General features: G+C 45.7%; 1 protein-coding gene across 2 annotated transcripts in view; it reads right to left on the minus strand.

The window, feature by feature from the left end:
* The window catches only part of SIK3 (SIK family kinase 3), a 453545-nt gene that overhangs the window by 101854 nt on the left and 332383 nt on the right, over window positions 1-19308 (minus strand). For both annotated transcript variants that reach the window (XM_063943297.1, XM_063943296.1), the window contains exon 4: window positions 8908-9069. In XM_063943297.1, coding sequence (XP_063799367.1) covers window positions 8908-9069 — 162 coding nt within the window. The remainder of the gene's footprint in view (window positions 1-8907; window positions 9070-19308) is intronic.

Below are 19308 nucleotides of genomic sequence, written 5' to 3' on the forward strand. Positions count from 1 at the left end.
TAACAAAAAGCTGCAAAATAAGCGTCTGACAAGGATTACTGTCACATCTGCGGCTCTAACAGAATCTGGGAAAGACAAATAGAAAAACAAGAAAGATACACTGAGCGGTTCTGACAGTAAATCAGGTTTTCCATCCTACTCATCAGATGACTGAACTGAGCAGCTGCCAAAGCAAACAGCAGATGGGAGGATCCGGAGCAATTCCAGAGCAGCTCCCAGCCACAGGATTCCCAGGAACATGCTCCCATCCCTGCAGTAACTTCTGTCATACAGAACACTGGCCTAGGATTGCCGAGAATGGTCACTGCTGTGAGAACAAAGTAACAGAACACCCATAGCTCAACATATAAGATTTCCCTAAACCTGCTCATTTGGCAGCTTTAGAGCTACGGTACATGGGGCAGATGTATTAAGCCTGGAGAAGTGATAAAACAGTGATAAGTGCAAGGTGATAACGCACCAGCCAATCAGCTCCAATATGTACATTGACTGTTAGGAGCTGACCGGCTGGTGCGTTCTCACCTTGCACTTATCACTGCTTTATTACTTCTCCAGGATTAATACATCTGCCCCTTTGTTCAATGCACCAGCTGTACTAGCGCAATATGCTGGTGCCAGAGACATAAGGGTTAATAAAATAGCCCCATACTCCCTGGAAACGCCTGCATTTTATATGACATTTCTGTAGCTTACAAGTCGGAAAACAAAGCTACAGTGCAGTACTTTCATGAAAACCTCCATAGGAAGTTCCATCGCATCCAGGGGTGGACCTTACACTGTCACATGCATTACAAATATGAATACAGAACAATAAGAGAAGTGATGAAAGGGTCCCCCGACCCAAGCAGGTGTTATGTGGCTGAGTACTTGTGCTCCTGCGAGTTCTAGACAGAACTGTAGATTATAAATGATCCCAACATGAAGCTAGTAGAGCTGCCAGGTTAAAGGCTGAAACTCAGGCTTCCCTGTGAACTAGTGCCCCTTCCTAAAAGGATATCACCTCCCCCTCTTCCTTAGCACATTGCTGCCTGGAACCCTGCACTGTGTACACTAAGCAAATGACGAACTTGTATACAAAAGAAGCCATCAGTCCAGGAGACAGCTCGCTTGTATGGCATCACATCTGCCATACTGCCCATCTCTGTACAGACTGTCCCTTCCGACACATTTCATACATCCTTGCTATGTGGTCCTTCTGTTGTAAGGCATCCATAGGACATTCCAGCTGTAGCACAGGAAGTACATACCATTCATTGCAGGGCTAGTTATTAGTGGTGACTCCAAGAGGTTCCGTTATCCCCATATTAAACTATCAAATAAGCACTTGTCGGGTTGACCGTGTGTTAAAACAAAAAGGAGCTTTTGAAACTATTTTTTCATTCTTCAAACACAGATGTCCCAGCAACTATGGGATCACACTGCTCAATGACCTGCTGAAAGCTCTTCACTCTCCTTTGCATGAAATGGCAAAAGCAAGACGGGAGATAAAGATACCTACAAATATTTAAGTGAAAGACCACGCTTGTGAATACATACCCCAATGTAGGACTCCTTCGTGACCTCTTTAAACACAGCATTTCCATATATTTTTATTGAATGGTGAAGTGAAAAGTGATTATCAGGAATATACAGTATACTGGGATGGCACTTGGCCTCCAGTCAAAAGTTACAGCCCAGTCACGTGCTTTGGATGCAACAGGCCCAATCTCCTAAACCAAGCAGTGTTGGAATATGGGGTGCACCTGCGCTTCCCTCCATAATGCTTTACCTGAAGTATTGGCCCATATATTACCAAGATGGCCACCGATACTTAGTCTGTGCATGCACAGCACCATCCTGTCACTTTATTTGAGTACCACAGTGCTCAACTCCGTTGGGAGTCCCTGCGAATACTGCAGCCAAGTGCCTACACACATGACCGGCTGGTCCGCTGTGTGCTTCTCTGCATCTCTGCTATCCATATGTGTATCTGTGCGTACCTGCTGTACAATATCTGTGCACTACACATAATCCAAAGCTCCTGGTTAAGCCTATCTGGCTGGAGTGCGCCAACCGTTCTTTCCGCTGGGGTCTTCTATTTCCCACCTTGTGCACACCACAAAACCGTACACACAAAAACCAGGACAGACTCTCAGGAGAATCAAAGTAGCAGCATACAGTATATAACATTTTTGACTATACTTTTGGGACTGGGCTCCTGATTGGCAATAACGCTATTATTTCTCTGTTCTTGCAAAACCCATTGGGCCTGGACTCTTCATAAGCATTGCACATTTCAACTGAAGCAGAGACTTACATTTCAGGTCTATCATGTGATGCATAAATGCGTCTTTCTTTAAAGAATGGTGCCTAACTATAGTTACCCTTTAACTGCTGGGTAAGTAGTAACACGTTTTATGTTAAATCAGAGAACTTAATTGTACGTGTGTGCTAAATACTTTGCAGCAACAAGGAGCTAGCCACAGGTAAAGGCAGCAATGGGTTACCGTGAGCTGACCGGTGCTCACCTTTCACCGCAGAACCGAAAGCAAGCTAAAGTCATCCCAGATTGATGAGTATTTAACCATTTAAATAAGATTTTACTTACAAATAAATCTATTTCTCGGAGTCCGTAGTGGATGCTGGGGTTCCTGAAAGGACCATGGGGAATAGCGGCTCCGCAGGAGACAGGGCACAAAAAGTAAAGCTTTTCCAGATCAGGTGGTGTGCACTGGCTCCTCCCCCTATGACCCTCCTCCAGACTCCAGTTAGGTACTGTGCCCGGACGAGCGTACACAATAAGGGAGGATTTTGAATCCCGGGTAAGACTCATACCAGCCACACCAATCACACCGTACAACTCGTGATCTAAACCCAGTTAACAGTATGATAACAGCGGAGCCTCTGAAAGATGGCTTCCTTCAACAATAACCCGAATTAGTTAACAATAACTATGTACAATTATTGCAGATAATCCGCACTTGGGATGGGCGCCCAGCATCCACTACGGACTCCGAGAAATAGATTTATCGGTAAGTAAAATCTTATTTTCTCTATCGTCCTAGTGGATGCTGGGGTTCCTGAAAGGACCATGGGGATTATACCAAAGCTCCCAAACGGGCGGGAGAGTGCGGATGACTCTGCAGCACCGAATGAGAGAACTCCAGGTCCTCCTTAGCCAGAGTATCAAATTTGTAAAATTTTACAAACGTGTTCTCCCCTGACCACGTAGCTGCTCGGCAAAGTTGTAATGCCGAGACCCCTCGGGCAGCCGCCCAAGATGAGCCCACCTTCCTTGTGGAGCGGGCCTTTACAGATTTAGGCTGTGGCAGGCCTGCCACAGAATGTGCAAGTTGGATTGTGCTACAGATCCAACGAGCAATCGTCTGCTTAGACGCAGGAGCACCCATCTTGTTGGGTGCATACAATATAAACAACGAGTCAGATTTTCTGACTCCAGCTGTCCTTGCAATATATATTTTTAATGCTCTGACAACGTCCAGTAACTTGGAGTCCTCCAAGTCACTTGTAGCCGCAGGCACTACAATAGGCTGGTTCAGATGAAATGCTGACACCACCTTAGGGAGAAAATGCGGACGAGTCCGCAGTTCTGCCCTGTCCGAATGGAAAATCAGATATGGGCTTTTGTAAGATAAAGCTGCCAGTTCTGACACTCTCCTGGCCGAAGCCAGGGCTAGAAGCATGGTCACTTTCCATGTGAGATATTTCAAATCCACCTTCTTTAGTGGTTCAAACCAATGAGATTTTAGAAAGTCCAAAACCACATTGAGATCCCACGGTGCCACTGGAGGCACCACAGGAGGCTGTATATGTAGCACTCCCTTAACAAAGGTCTGGACTTCAGGGACTGAAGCCAATTCTTTTTGAAAGAAAATCGACAGGGCCGAAATTTGAACCTTAATAGATCCCAATTTGAGACCCATAGACAATCCTGATTGCAGGAAATGTAGGAATCGACCCAGTTGAAATTCCTCCGTCGGAGCACTCCGATCTTCGCACCACGCAACATATTTTCGCCAAATTCGGTGATAATGTTGCACGGTTACTTCCTTCCTTGCTTTAATCAAAGTAGGAATGACTTCTTCCGGCATGCCTTTTTCCTTTAGGATCCGGCGTTCAACCGCCATGCCGTCAAACGCAGCCGCGGTAAGTCTTGAAACAGACAGGGACCCTGCTGAAGCAAGTCCCTCCTTAGAGGTAGAGGCCACGGATCTTCCGTGATCATCTCTTGAAGTTCCGGGTACCAAGTCCTTCTTGGCCAATCCGGAACCACTAGTATCGTCCTTACGCCTCTTTGCCGTATAATTCTCAATACTTTTGGTATGAGAGGCAGAGGAGGAAACACATACACCGACTGGTACACCCAAGGCGTTACCAGCGCGTCCACAGCTATTGCCTGCGGATCTCTTGACCTGGCGCAATACCTGTCCAGTTTTTTGTTGAGGCGAGACGCCATCATGTCCACCATTGGTCTTTCCCAACGGGTTACCAGCAAGTGGAAGACTTCTGGATGAAGTCCCCACTCTCCCGGGTGAAGATCGTGTCTGCTGAGGAAGTCTGCTTCCCAGTTGTCCACTCCCGGGATGAACACTGCTGACAGTGCTATCACATGATTCTCTGCCCAGCGAAGAATCCTTGCAGCTTCTGCCATTGCACTCCTGCTTCTTGTGCCGCCCTGTCTGTTCACATGGGCGACTGCCGTGATGTTGTCCGACTGGATCAACACCGGTTTTCCCTGAAGCAGAGGTTCTGCCTGGCTTAGAGCATTGTATATTGCTCTTAGTTCCAGAATGTTTATGTGAAGAGACGTTTCCAGGCTCGTCCATACTCCCTGGAAGTTTCTTCCTTGTGTGACTGCTCCCCAGCCTCTCAGGCTGGCGTCCGTGGTCACCAGGATCCAATCCTGTATGCCGAATCTGCGGCCCTCCAATAGATGAGCACTCTGCAACCACCACAGAAGAGACACCCTTGTCCTTGGAGACAGGGTTATCCGCAGGTGCATCTGAAGATGCGACCCTGACCATTTGTCCAACAGATCCCTTTGGAAAATTCTTGCGTGGAATCTGCCGAATGGAATTGCTTCGTAAGAAGCCACCATTTTTCCCAGGACTCTTGTGCATTGATGTACAGACACCTTTCCTGGTTTTAGGAGGTTCCTGACAAGCTCGGATAACTCCTTGGCTTTTTCCTCCGGGAGAAAAACCTTTTTCTGAACCGTGTCCAGAATCATCCCTAGGAACAGCAGACGAGTTGTCGGCATTAACTGGGATTTTGGAATATTCAGAATCCACCCGTGCTGTTTTAGCACTTCTTGCGACAGTGCTAATCCCATCTCTAGCTGTTCTCTGGACCTTGCCCTTATTAGGAGATCGTCCAAGTATGGGATAATTAATATGCCTTTTCTTCGAAGAAGAATCATCATCTCGGCCATTACCTTTGTAAAGACCCGAGGTGCCGTGGACAATCCGAACGGCAGCGTCTGAAACTGATAGTGACAGTTTTGTACAATGAACCTGAGGTACCCCTGGTGTGAGGGGTAAATTGGAACGTGGAGATACGCATCCTTGATGTCCAAGGATACCATAAAGTCCCCCTCTTCCAGGTTCGCTATCACTGCTCTGAGTGACTCCATCTTGAACTTGAACTTCTTTATGTACAGGTTCAAGGACTTCAGATTTAGAATAGGCCTTACCGAGCCATCCGGCTTCGGTACCACAAAAAGAGTGGAATAATACCCCTTCCCTTGTTGTAGAAGAGGTACCTTGACTATCACCTGCTGAGAGTACAGCTTGTGAATGGCTTCCAAAACCGTCTCCCTTTCGGAGGGGGACGTTGGTAAAGCAGACTTCAGGAAACGGCGAGGTGGATCTGTCTCTAATTCCAACCTGTACCCCTGAGATATTATCTGCAGGATCCAGGGATCTACCTGCGAGTGAGCCCACTGCGCGCTGTAATTTTTGAGACGACCACCCACCGTCCCCGAGTCCGCTTGAGAAGCCCCAGCGTCATGCTGAGGCTTTTGTAGAAGCCGGGGAAGGCTTCTGTTCCTGGGAAGGAGCTGCCTGTTGCTGTCTCTTCCCTCGACCTCTGCCTCGTGGCAGATATGAATAGCCCTTTGCTCTCTTATTTTTAAAGGAACGAAAGGGCTGCGGTTGAAAAGTCGGTGCCTTTTTCTGTTGGGGAGTGACTTGAGGTAGAAAGGTGGATTTCCCGGCTGTAGCCGTGGCCACCAAATCTGATAGACCGACTCCAAATAACTCCTCCCCTTTATACGGCAAAACTTCCATATGTCGTTTTGAATCCGCATCGCCTGTCCACTGTCGCGTCCATAAAGCTCTTCTGGCCGAAATGGACATAGCACTTACCCGTGATGCCAGTGTGCAGATATCCCTCTGTGCATCACGCATATAAAGAAATGCATCCTTTATTTGTTCTAACGACAGTAAAATATTGTCCCTGTCCAGGGTATCAATATTTTCAATCAGGGACTCTGACCAAACTACCCCAGCACTGCACATCCAGGCAGTCGCTATAGCTGGTCGTAGTATAACACCTGCATGTGTGTATATACTTTTTTGGATATTTTCCATCCTCCTATCTGATGGATCTTTAAGTGCGGCCGTCTCAGGAGAGGGTAACGCCACTTGTTTAGATAAGCGTGTTAGCGCCTTGTCCACCCTAGGAGGTGTTTCCCAGCGCTCCCTAACCTCTGGCGGGAAAGGGTATAATGCCAATAATTTCTTTGAAATTATCAGCTTTTTATCAGGGGCAACCCACGCTTCATTACACACGTCATTTAATTCTTCTGATTCAGGAAAAACTATAGGTAGTTTTTTCACACCCCACATAATACCCTGTTTAGTGGTACCTGTAGTATCAGCTAAATGTAACGCCTCCTTCATTGCCAAAATCATATAACGTGTGGCCCTACTGGAAAATACGGTTGATTCGTCACCGTCACCACTGGAGTCAGTGCCTGTGTCTGGGTCTGTGTCGACCGACTGAGGCAAAGGGCGTTTCACAGCCCCTGACGGTGTTTGAGTCGCCTGGACAGGCACTAATTGATTGTCCGGCCGTCTCATGTCGTCAAACGACTGCTTTAGCGTGTTGACACTATCCCGTAGTTCCATAAATAAAGGCATCCATTCTGGTGTCGACTCCCTAGGGGGTGACATCCTCATATTTGGCAATTGCTCCGCCTCCACACCAATATCGTCCTCATACATGTCGACACACACGTACCGACACACAGCAGACACACAGGGAATGCTCCTAACGAAGACAGGACCCACTAGCCCTTTGGGGAGACAGAGGGAGAGTTTGCCAGCACACACCAAAAGCGCTATATATATAACAGGGATAGCCTTATAATAAGTGCTCCCTTATAGCTGCTTTATATATATCAAAATATCGCCATAAATTTGCCCCCCCTCTCTGTTTTACCCTGTTTCTGTAGTGCAGTGCAGGGGAGAGACCTGGGAGCCGTCCTGACCAGCGGAGCTGTGAGAGGAAATGGCGCCGTGTGCTGAGGAGATAAGCCCCGCCCCTTTTCCGGCGGGCTCGTCTCCCGCTATTTAGTGAATCCAGGCAGGGGTTAAATATCTCCATATAGCCTCTGGGGGCTATATGTGAGGTATTTTTAGCCTTTATATAGGTTACATTTGCCTCCCAGGGCGCCCCCCCCCAGCGCCCTGCACCCTCAGTGACTGCGTGTGAAGTGTGCTGAGAGGAAAATGGCGCACAGCTGCAGTGCTGTGCGCTACCTTTAGAAGACTGCAGGAGTCTTCAGCCGCCGATTCTGGACCTCTTCTGACTTCAGCATCTGCAAGGGGGCCGGCGGCGCGGCTCCGGTGACCATCCAGGCTGTACCTGTGATCGTCCCTCTGGAGCTGATGTCCAGTAGCCAAGAAGCCAATCCATCCTGCACGCAGGTGAGTTCACTTCTTCTCCCCTCAGTCCCTCGTTGCAGTGATCCTGTTGCCAGCAGGACTCACTGTAAAATAAAAAACCTAAGCTAAACTTTTTCTAAGCAGCTCTTTAGGAGAGCCACCTAGATTGCACCCTTCTCGGCCGGGCACAAAAATCTAACTGGAGTCTGGAGGAGGGTCATAGGGGGAGGGGCCAGTGCACACCACCTGATCTGGAAAAGCTTTACTTTTTGTGCCCTGTCTCCTGCGGAGCCGCTATTCCCCATGGTCCTTTCAGGAACCCCAGCATCCACTAGGACGATAGAGAAAATAACACTCACACCATTTGTGATGAGCCTGGGTACGGATCATTATGATTTGCCAATGGGCGGGATGTCGGCGGTTAGAATACAGACAACGGTATCCCATCCATCAGAATCCAGACAGCCCCCCAGTAAGCCCCCTAACCCTCCTCTGCCCCGTACCATAACCCTCCCTTGTGGAAGCCTAACCCTTCCCTACTTCGGGATCCCGGCGTCGGTATATCGACCGCCGGGATCCCGTCTGTCGAGAAGCTAACCTCTTCCCCTGGGTACAGTGCATAACAATGGGTGGTCTTCAGTTTGCCGGCCGTCGGGATCCCGGCGCCGGAATCCCGACAGCCAGCATACCGACACCTTTTTTCTCTCTTGGGGGTCCACGACCCCCCTGGAGGGAGAATAGATAGAGTAGCGAGCCCGCAAGGAGATAATTTGCGCTCACCCAGCGGTCGGTATGCCTTTGCCGGCATACCCAACTACACCCCTAAACAATGACAAGTCCACTTCCAGAAAACAGGACCCACAAAGGGTTATGAACTCCCACCAGTACTTTTATGAAACTCTTACATATATCTCCAATACAACAACTGCTGTCTGAAAATAATCTTAACACATGAAAATGTGGCTAAGGAAGTGCTAAGACTTCACATTCACAATGAAGCCCGTTTTGATCTGCTCACCTGCAATCTTGATATTGAGGTTCGCGTCCAGCAGCAAATTCTCAGCCTTCAGGTCTCTGTGCACAATATTCCTACAGTGACAGAAATGGACAGCAGCAATGATCTGCTTAAACTTCTTCCGCGCTTCTTTCTCTGCCATGCGCCCGTGGGCCACCAGGTGATCTGTCACAGGAAAAGGGTTGGTCATGTTGTGGAGTGTAAGAGCATTTAGAGCATTACAAAGGGAAAGGGAAACACACACACACACAACTTCAGGCCATAACATCAAAAGTGTCCTTTGTTGAATTGTTCCCAAAAGAAGGTGACGTATATTGCTATACATGGTTTATAGGATCCCTCTGAAGAATCCTGGAGTGATTGCTACCTCTGTCATTTGTTCTTTCTGGATTTAATCAATGCTCCAATATTAGGTCAGACTCCAACCCCATTGACAACACATATATCTCTTAACACTACAACCCCTCTTAAGGGGGGTACCCACGGAGCGACGTTACTTAATTTCTAAGCAATCTGACTAGATTGCTTTGAAAATAAGATCACATCACTCTGCTAGCAGGCACAATCTAGCAGGTCGCTCATTTCACCGCTGGGTGAAATGAGGGCCCCCCGTGCCCCCCCCCCCCCCCCCCCCCCTTGCTCAGCACACATCTCCCTCCACAACTCCCGTCTGTACGGCCCCTTAAAGCTACTCCACTGTACAGATATGGCAGGAGTATTAAGCCTGGAGAAGTGATAAAGTGATAAAGCAGTGATAAGTGGAAGGGGATAACATACCAGCCAACACCTAACTGTTAATTTACATATTGGAGCTGATTGGCTGGTGCGTTATTACCTTGCACTTATCACTGCTTGATCATTGCTTTATCACTTCTCCAGGTTTAATACATCTGCCCCATGTCCTCATACATCTTTGCTACAATCATGATAAACAGCCCTTCTTGGCACGCCAAGTTGCATGAGAATCTACTAGCATTGGGTGTATTTTTTTCCCCGAAAACGCGTTGTAGTCACTCAGCAATGTGACTAGGAAGCATAAGGAGTTTGTGCTGATGAATGTGATTTATGACACTTGTATATCTGTGTGCGGTTGAGTCTCTAAACCTGCACATGAAGTGCTACAATGTAGCAGACACAGCATTTATACCAATACAAGTTCTGTTCTGCTCCGTATACAGACTCAGTCGCACACATATAGACATGTCATATCAAATTAGCCAGCAGAGTCTCCTGGTGCATCCTAGTTGCATTGCATTGTGACTAATACACATTTTCAGCACAAAGACAACAGACGTCAGAGGAGTTGCACGGAATCTGGTGCCTCTCTCACGCCAGGTATCTTGCGCTGCATGGCGTATTGAATCTGGATGTACGAGGACACATCTGTAGGAGAATTATCAATAAGATTTCCAGTGGAACAAAGACCCAACAAAAGATTATGGACATAACCTGGGGGAAATGCATATTATGTGTACCTCTGATTAGTGCACTGTAATGTTTTTGACAAAAACCCTTTTAACTTTCTCTTTGTGAATTCATTACTGAGGAACGCTGTTCAGGTTTGCCTGTTTTTAAACTTTTAGAATAAAAACGTGACCTTTTGAAAGGTTCCCCCACTTGGAACCATTCTTGTATTGCAGGACTTTGCTGGGTTTGTACATTTGAAGAAAGGAGCATACACAATATCCAGCTTTACAGTGTAGCGCAGGCCTGCTCTAGGAAATATATTAGCTCTATTGACGAACATATCTACAAACCATTTGTACAAGTCTTTGGAGGTTTCAGATGTGGAGCGAATAGTCAGCTTAATTATTAACTGGGGAACCACACTTCACACTGCAGATTTCCCTTGCATCCATACTGTGCCCAAACACCCACACACCCAACAGTTTCCCTAACAGCAAGATAAGACAACAATACACCAAGCACTGTGTTGTGGACCGACCCCCAACAAAACAGAGCTAATGAAAGGAAAAAGCACCCCTATAACAACTAAGTGTTTTTCAAAACATATATAAATTACTATATACGTTGAGGTGTTATACACCAGTATACCTCACAAAGGTTGTATGGGTGGGATTACTTTTTATTTTCAAAAGGATGAAACCTTAAATGAAGACATGAGAATGTCCAATTTGAACCTTATTGAAATTTGTTTTTTGTCGTTTTTTTTAATACATATTCAAGTGCATGGACAATTCTACAATCAACAATGCGGGACAAGAATGGGTACAGTTTAACCATCCTCTACTTGGGCAAATGGGAAACCAGTGTAGTTGAAAATGAGAACCCTTTTTATGAACATATTACAAACGGTATGTACAGATGTGTCCTAATACATCTTTCCTCAATAAGCCATGCAACTGGGGAGATGCCTGGCTTGAGTGGGCTGACGGGACGTCCTGCACAAACAGACTATTAGGATATTTGGGACGCTTATCATCTGTGTGCGTCTGCCGCTGTAACTGCATATGAAATGGTAGGTTAGTGTTTTGTATGCAGATACAGCCACGGTCGCACACAGAAAACAGACATGCCACATATCATTTGAATCATCAAAAGCTGCTAGTGCGTCCTATTCACATTGTTTTGTGAATAAGACATTTAATGGAAAAAGTTGCACGAAAAAGACACTGTGCTACCAGTGAAGCAATGGCATGGCGTGACTAGGACTGTTTAATGTGCAGGGAGGCTAGATGTAAGTAGATACATCTGTAGATTATATACTTACATTATGGCAGGAGGTGAGGAAAAATATGTTTCTTAAATGAACTGTAATTCGTATAATTTACAGTTTACCTCTAACTTCCATGAAAATAGGATTGAGTTTTTTTATGGAATCAGGGTAAACAGATCAATTAAAAATACTCATATTAAAAGTGGCTATAGTTACTGATATGTACATTTTAAAAGCTTTCATCTGAAAAAGTAAGTTTTGAATATACCTTATTCCCAGTTTATTAGAGTAGGGGGAAATCGTGCTGAGGATGTTAGGTTTGATGAACAAGCGGCGATCTATAGTAATAGATTTATTAAGAATTACCCTGCTGACTTAATTAAAACATATAAAGATAACAGCACAAAAACTGAATAGACCAGTTCTGTTGAAGAACAAAGAAAGTATTAAGAAAAATACTCACATTTATAACCACCTACAACACAAAGGGTAAAAAAATAAAACAAATACTGAAAAAAACATTGGGACGTATTAACATTAGATCCAATTTTAAAGGACGTTCTTCCCAAAACACCTAGGGGTGTATTAAATTGATGTTGGATCCTTTCCGACGGATCCAGTCGGATTTGGCCGTTCCCAACAATGCCAATCTGACTTATTTTAAAGTCGGATTGACATTGTCGGAAACGGGGCTAAAACCTGTCGGATTTGGCCACGATTCCGACAAACACGTGAGTCCGCCGATCCACGTATTTTCTGACAAGCCGGAATTGCGGACTTGTTGGAAAAAATGGCAGGAGGATTAAATAGGTCGAATCATGATTAATTTTCCAACAAGACGGCAGTTCCGACTAGAATTTAATACTGCCCCTAGTCTTTAAGTGGGCTAGGTCTTTGAAAAGTGTACTTGCACCTAACAATTTGCCACTAATTAAAAAAGATATCTGGATTAGAACAAATTATCTTTCCCACGTAATAGGGGTAATATATATAAAGTTTGCCAGTAAAGAGAAGAAAAAATTCTGGAACTTGACGAATACTAGACAAAAAGAATATATTCCCGCACCAGTATTAAAGCACTTTGATAATAGGCGTTCTCATTCCCTTATATTCAAATTATGTAATTTCCTCGTATTACTATCTTACATTCGGGAGTGCTACCCTTAGCCTTGGGATACAGTACAAAAACACACAGAAAAAGACAGGCCGTTTTCTGGGTGCACTGAGAACTTTACTTTCAGAAAATATTGTTTCAAATTAAAACATATCCTTTATTAAATTCCTTTAAGATTAACAGCAATATGAAATATTTAAAATATGAAAGATAAGATACGTGTAGAAGTATAGAAAATGTGATATTAAAATAAATTTAACTCATCAGAGCCTGCCGTTGCTATATTAAATATGGGCCTAATAGCCCCCACTGCCAATGTAAAACTCCTAAAGGTGGATACCCACCTTTAGGAGTTTTACATTGGCAGTGGGGGCTATTAGGCCCATATTTAATATAGCAACGGCAGGCTCTGATGAGTTAAATTTATTTTAATATCACATTTTCTATACTTCTTCACGTATCTTATCTTTCATATTTTAAATATTTCATATTGCTGTTAATCTTAAAGGAATTTAATAAAGGATATGTTTTAATTTGAAACAATATTTTCTGAAAGTAAAGTTCTCAGTGCACCCAGAAAACGGCCTGTCTTTTTCTGTGTGTTTTTGACAAATACTAGATTGTGCGATATTAAATATAAATAAACGATAACTATTTTATTCTTTATTATATACTTTTGAGTATTTCCAAATTATTAATAGTTTTTACAAAAATTATATAATATTTATAATTACAGACATTTGAAGTATTTCTGCACATCTCAGTGAGTACTCATGGATATGCTAGTACCCCATCTTGGTTGTGGTTCCATTGATCTACAATGTTATGGGCAACAGTCATTAGTTCGACACCAAAAGGTCGACATGAAAAGGGTCGACACTTTTTTTTTGGCCAAATCTTGAATATTTCATATTATGTGGCCACCATCAGTACAAATGTGTACGCTTCCCACAGGTTGCTATTCCCAACAGATGTCACCCTGGAAGCAAATGTTGAGAAAACATGTAAATCCCGCCCCACTTATTCCCCCCCCCCCCACACACACACACAAAAAAAAGTGTGTCGACCACTGCCATGTCAGTCTATAGTGACCATCAACCTTCATAGCCTATCATCCTTATGGTGTCCAGAAGGGGCCCTAGAGTGCACACCATAACTACAAGTAATGTAATAGGGGAGGGGCAACTAAACTGCACACCCTAAATACAAGTAATGTTATAGGGAAGGGACCCTAGTCTGCACACCCTAACTACAAGTAATGTTATAGGGATGGGACCCTAGACTGTACATCCTAACTACAAGAAATGTTATAGGGAAGTGGCCCTAAACTGCACACCCTAACTACAAGTAATGTTATAGGGAAGGGGCCCCAGACTGCACATTCTAACTAATAGTAATGTTATAAGGAAGGGGCCCTAGACTGTACACCCTAACTACAAGTAATGTTATAGGGAAGGGATCCTAGACGGCACACCCTAACTACAAGTGCTGTTATAGCGAAGGGGCCACAGACTGCACACCCTAACTACTAGTAAGAGGAAGAGTGTCAACCTATTGACTGTCGATCTATAATCCTTATGCCTCCCATTTGGAGAGTGCACTATAATATGGGTGGGAAACCTACCACTGGATTCCCCACCTATTGCTCAGTACATCAAGGGTGAGTAGAGGCCACTATAAAGTTGCGCCAGTAACAGATCTGTGAAAGTCAAAAGAAACAGAAGCCAGCTCCACCTTGCATAGCAGCAGCTACCCACTGAGGAGCTCTGTACATTCCTCCGATCAGTCAGCTATAATGAAGCCACCTAGTAAATGTCTTTACCTATAACAAGTGACAATAGGGGCTGCAAGGGAACTCCGCTAAATATTGGGTGAATGCAAGCATTAATTACTAGAGATAAACGGAAAATTATTAAAAAAGTTAAACAAAAGTATAAAATCTACAGAATATACAGGACATGGCTTGCAAAGTGTAGTAAAGTGGTAAGCAGCGACTACTTTTACATGGAAAGTTGCCACAGCATCTCCAGTTGTATACAGAAGATTCTCTGACTTCATGCATAAAAATAAGAATTTACTTACCGATAATTCTATTTCTCGTAGTCCGTAGTGGATGCTGGGACTCCGTCAGGACCATGGGGAATAGCGGCTCCGCAGGAGACTGGGCACAAAAGTAAAAGCTTTAGGACTACCTGGTGTGCACTGGCTCCTCCCCCTATGACCCTCCTCCAAGCCTCAGTTAAGATACTGTGCCCGGACGAGCGTACAATAAGGAAGGATTTTGAATCCCGGGTAAGACTCATACCAGCCACACCAATCACACCATATAACTTGTGATCTAAACCCAGTTAACAGTATGATAACATGAGGAGCCTCCAGAACAGATGGCTCACTACAACAAAAACCCGAATTTTTGGCAACAATAACTATGTACAAGTATTGCAGACAATCCGCACTTGGGATGGGCGCCCAGCATCCACTACGGACTACGAGAAATAGAATTATCGGTAAGTAAATTCTTATTTTCTCTGACGTCCTTGTGGATGCTGGGACTCCGTCAGGACCATGGGGATTATACCAAAGCTCCCAAACGGGCGGGAGAGTGCGGATGACTCTGCAGCACCGAATGAGAGAACTCCAGGTCCTCCTTAGCCAGGGTATCAAATTTGTAGAATTTTACAAACGTGTTCTCCCCTGACCACGTAGCTGCTCGGCAAAGTTGTAAAGCCGAGACCCCTCGGGCAGCCGCCCAAGATGAGCCCACCTTCCTTGTGGAATGGGCATTGACAGATTTTGGCTGTGGCAGGCCTGCCACAGAATGTGCAAGCTGAATTGTACTACAAATCCAACGAGCAATAGTCTGCTTAGAAGCAGGAGCACCCAGCTTGTTGGGTGCATACAATATAAACAGCGAGTCAGATTTCCTGACTCCAGCCGTCCTGGAAACATATTTTCAGGGCCCTGACTACATCCAGTAACTTGGAATCCTCCAAGTCCCCAGTAGCCGCAGGCACCACAATAGGTTGGTTTAGGTGAAACGCTGAAACCACCTTAGGGAGAAATTGAGGGCGAGTCCTCAATTCCGTCCCATCCGAATGAAAATAAGAATTTACTTACCGATAATTCTATTTCTCGGAGTCCGTAGTGGATGCTGGGGTTCCTGAAAGGACCATGGGGAATAGCGGCTCCGCAGGAGACAGGGCACAAAAAGTAAAGCTTTAGGATCAGGTGGTGTGCACTGGCTCCTCCCCCCATGACCCTCCTCCAAGCCAGTTAGGTACTGTGCCCGGACGAGCGTACACAATAAGGGAGGAATTTTGAATCCCGGGTAAGACTCATACCAGCCACACCAATCACACCGTACAACTTGTGATCTAAACCCAGTTAACAGTATGATAACAGCGGAGCCTCTGAAAAGATGGCTCACAACAATAATAACCCGATTTTTGTAACTATGTACAAGTATTGCAGATAATCCGCACTTGGGATGGGCGCCCAGCATCCACTACGGACTCCGAGAAATAGAATTATCGGTAAGTAAATTCTTATTTTCTCTATCGTCCTAGTGGATGCTGGGGTTCCTGAAAGGACCATGGGGATTATACCAAAGCTCCCAAACGGGCGGGAGAGTGCGGATGACTCTGCAGCACCGAATGAGAGAACTCCAGGTCCTCTTTTGCCAGGATATCAAATTTGTAGAATTTTACAAACGTGTTCTCCCCTGACCACGTAGCTGCTCGGCAGAGTTGTAATGCCGAGACCTCTCGGGCAGCCGCCCAAGATGAGCCCACCTTCCTTGTGGAATGGGCCTTAACCGATTTAGACTGTGGCAGGCCTGCCTCAGAATGTGCAAGTTGAATTGTGTTACAAATCCAACGAGCAATCGCCTGCTTAGAAGCAGGCGCACCCAACTTGTTGGGTGCATACAGTATAAACAGCGAGTCAGATTTTCTGACTCCAGCTGTCCTGGAACATATTTTCAGGGCCCTGACAACTCCTAGCAACTTGGAGTCCTCCAAGTCCCTAGTAGGTGCAAGGCACCACAATAAGCTGGTTCAGGTGAAACACTGACACCACCTTAGGGAGAGAACTGGGGACGAGTCCGCAGTTCTGCCCTGTCCGAATGGACAAACAGATATGGGCTTTTTTTGAGAAAAAACCACCAATTTGACACTCGCCTGGTCCAGGCCAGGGCCAAGCGCATGGTCACTTTTTATGTGAGATGCTTCAAATCCACATATTTGACTGGTTTTAAACCAATGTGATTTGAGGAATCCCAGAACTACGTTGAGATCCCACAGTGCCACTGGAGGCACAAAAAAGGGGTTTGTATATGCAATACTCCCTTGATTAAACTTCTGGACTTCAGGAACTGAAGCCAATTCTTTCTGGAAGAAAATTTACAGGGCCGAATTTGAACCTTAATGGACCCCAATTTGAGGCCCATAGACACTCCTGTTTTCAGGAAATGCAGGAAACGACCGAGTTGAAATTTCTTTGTGGGCCTTCCTGGCCTCACACCACGCAACATATTTTCGCCACACGTGGTGATAATGTTGTGCGGTCACCTCCTTTCTGGCTTTGACCAGGGTAGGAATGACCTCTTCCGGAATGCCTTTTTTCCCTTAGGATCCGGCTTTCCATCGCCATGCCGACAAACGCAGCTGCGGTAAGTCTTGGAACAGACATGGTACTTGCTGAAGCAAGTCCCTTCTTAGCGGCAGAGGCCATAAGACCTCTGTAAGCATCTCTTGAAGTTCCGGGTACCAAGTCCTTCTTGGCCAATCCGGAGCCATGAGTATAGTTCTTACTCCTCTACGTCTTATAATTCTCAGCACCTTAGGTATGAGAAGCAGAGGAGGGAACACATACACCGACTGGTACACCCACGGTGTTACCAGAACGTCCACATCTATTGCCTGAGGGTCTCTTGACCTGGCGCAATACCTGTCCCGTTTTTTGTTCAGACGGGACGCCATCATGTCCACCTTTGGTATTTCCCAACGGTTTACAATCATGTGGAAAAAAAACTTCTCAATGAAGTTTCCACTCTCCCGGGTGGAGGTCGTGCTGAGGAAGTCTGCTTCCCAGTTTCCATTCCCGGGATGAAAAACTGCTGACAGTGTTATCACATGATTTTCCGCCCAGCGAAAAGTCCTTGCAGTTTCTGCCATTGCCCTCCTGCTTCTTGTGTCGCCCTGTCTGTTTACGTGGGCGACTGCCGTGATGTTTTTCCCACTGGATCAATACCGGCTGACCTTGAAGCAGAGGTCTTGCTAAGCTTAGAGCATTATAAATTTACCCTTAGCTCCAGTATATTTATGTGGAGAAAAGTCTCCATACTTGATCACACTCCCTGGAAATTTTTTCCTTGTGTGACTGCTCCCCAGCCTCTCAGGCTGGGCTCCGTGGTTACCAGCATCCAATCCTGAATGCCGAAGCTGCTGCCCTCTAGAAGATGAGCACTCTATAACCACCACAGGAGAGACACCCTTGTCCTTGGATATTGGGTTATCCGCTGATGCATCTGAAGATGCGATCCGGACCATTTGTCCAGCAGATCCCACTGAAAAATTCTTACGCGAAATCTGCCGAATGGAATTGCTTCGTAGGAAGCCACCATTTTTACCAGGACCCTTGTGCAATGATGCACTGTTTTTAGGAGGTTCCTGACTTGCTCGGATAACTCCCTGGCTTTCTCTTCCGGGAGAAACACCTTTTTCTGGACTGTGTCCAGAATCATCCCTAGGCACAGCAGACGTGTCGTCGGGATCAGCTGCGATTTTGGAATATTTAGAATCCACCCGTGCTGATTGTAGCAGTATCCGAGATAGTGCTACTCCGACCTCCAACTGTTCCCTGGACTATGCCCCTATCAGGAGATCGTCCAAGTAAGGGATAATTAAGACGCCTTTTCTTCGAAGAAGAATCATCAATTCGGCCATTACCTTGGTAAAGACCCCAGGGTGCCGTGGACAATCCAAACGGCAGCGTCTGAAACTGATAGTGACAGTTCTGCACCACGAACCTGAGGTACCCTTAGTGAGAAGGGCAAATTTGGGACATAGAGGTAAGCATCCCTGATGTCCCGGGACACTATATAGTCCCCTTATTCCTGGTTCGTTATCACTGCTCTGAGTGACTTCATCTTAATTTGAACCTTTGTAAGTGTTCAAAAAAAAATTTTTAGAATAAGTCTCACCTAGCCTTCTGGCTTCAGTACCACAATATAGTGTGGAATAATACCCCCTTTTCTGTAGTAGGAGGGGTAATTTAATTATCACCTGCTGGGAATACAGCTTGTGAATTTTTTCCCATACTACCTCCTTGTCGGAGGGAGACTTGGTAAAGCAGACTTCAGGAGCCTGCGAAGGGGAAACGTCTCGACATTCCCATCTGTACCCCCGGGATACTACTTGTAGGATCCAGGGGTCCTGTACGGTCTCAGCGCCATGCTGAGAACTTGTCAGACGCGGTGGAACGCTTCTGTTCCTGGGAATGGGCTGCCTGCTGCAGTCTTCTTCCCTTTCCTCTATCCCTGGGCAGATATGATCTTATAGGGACGAGAGGACTGAGGCTGAAAAGACGGTGTCTTTTTCTGCAGAGATGTGAC

This window comes from Pseudophryne corroboree, chromosome 10, assembly GCF_028390025.1.
Source record: "Pseudophryne corroboree isolate aPseCor3 chromosome 10, aPseCor3.hap2, whole genome shotgun sequence".
Taxonomy (NCBI): domain Eukaryota; kingdom Metazoa; phylum Chordata; class Amphibia; order Anura; family Myobatrachidae; genus Pseudophryne; species Pseudophryne corroboree.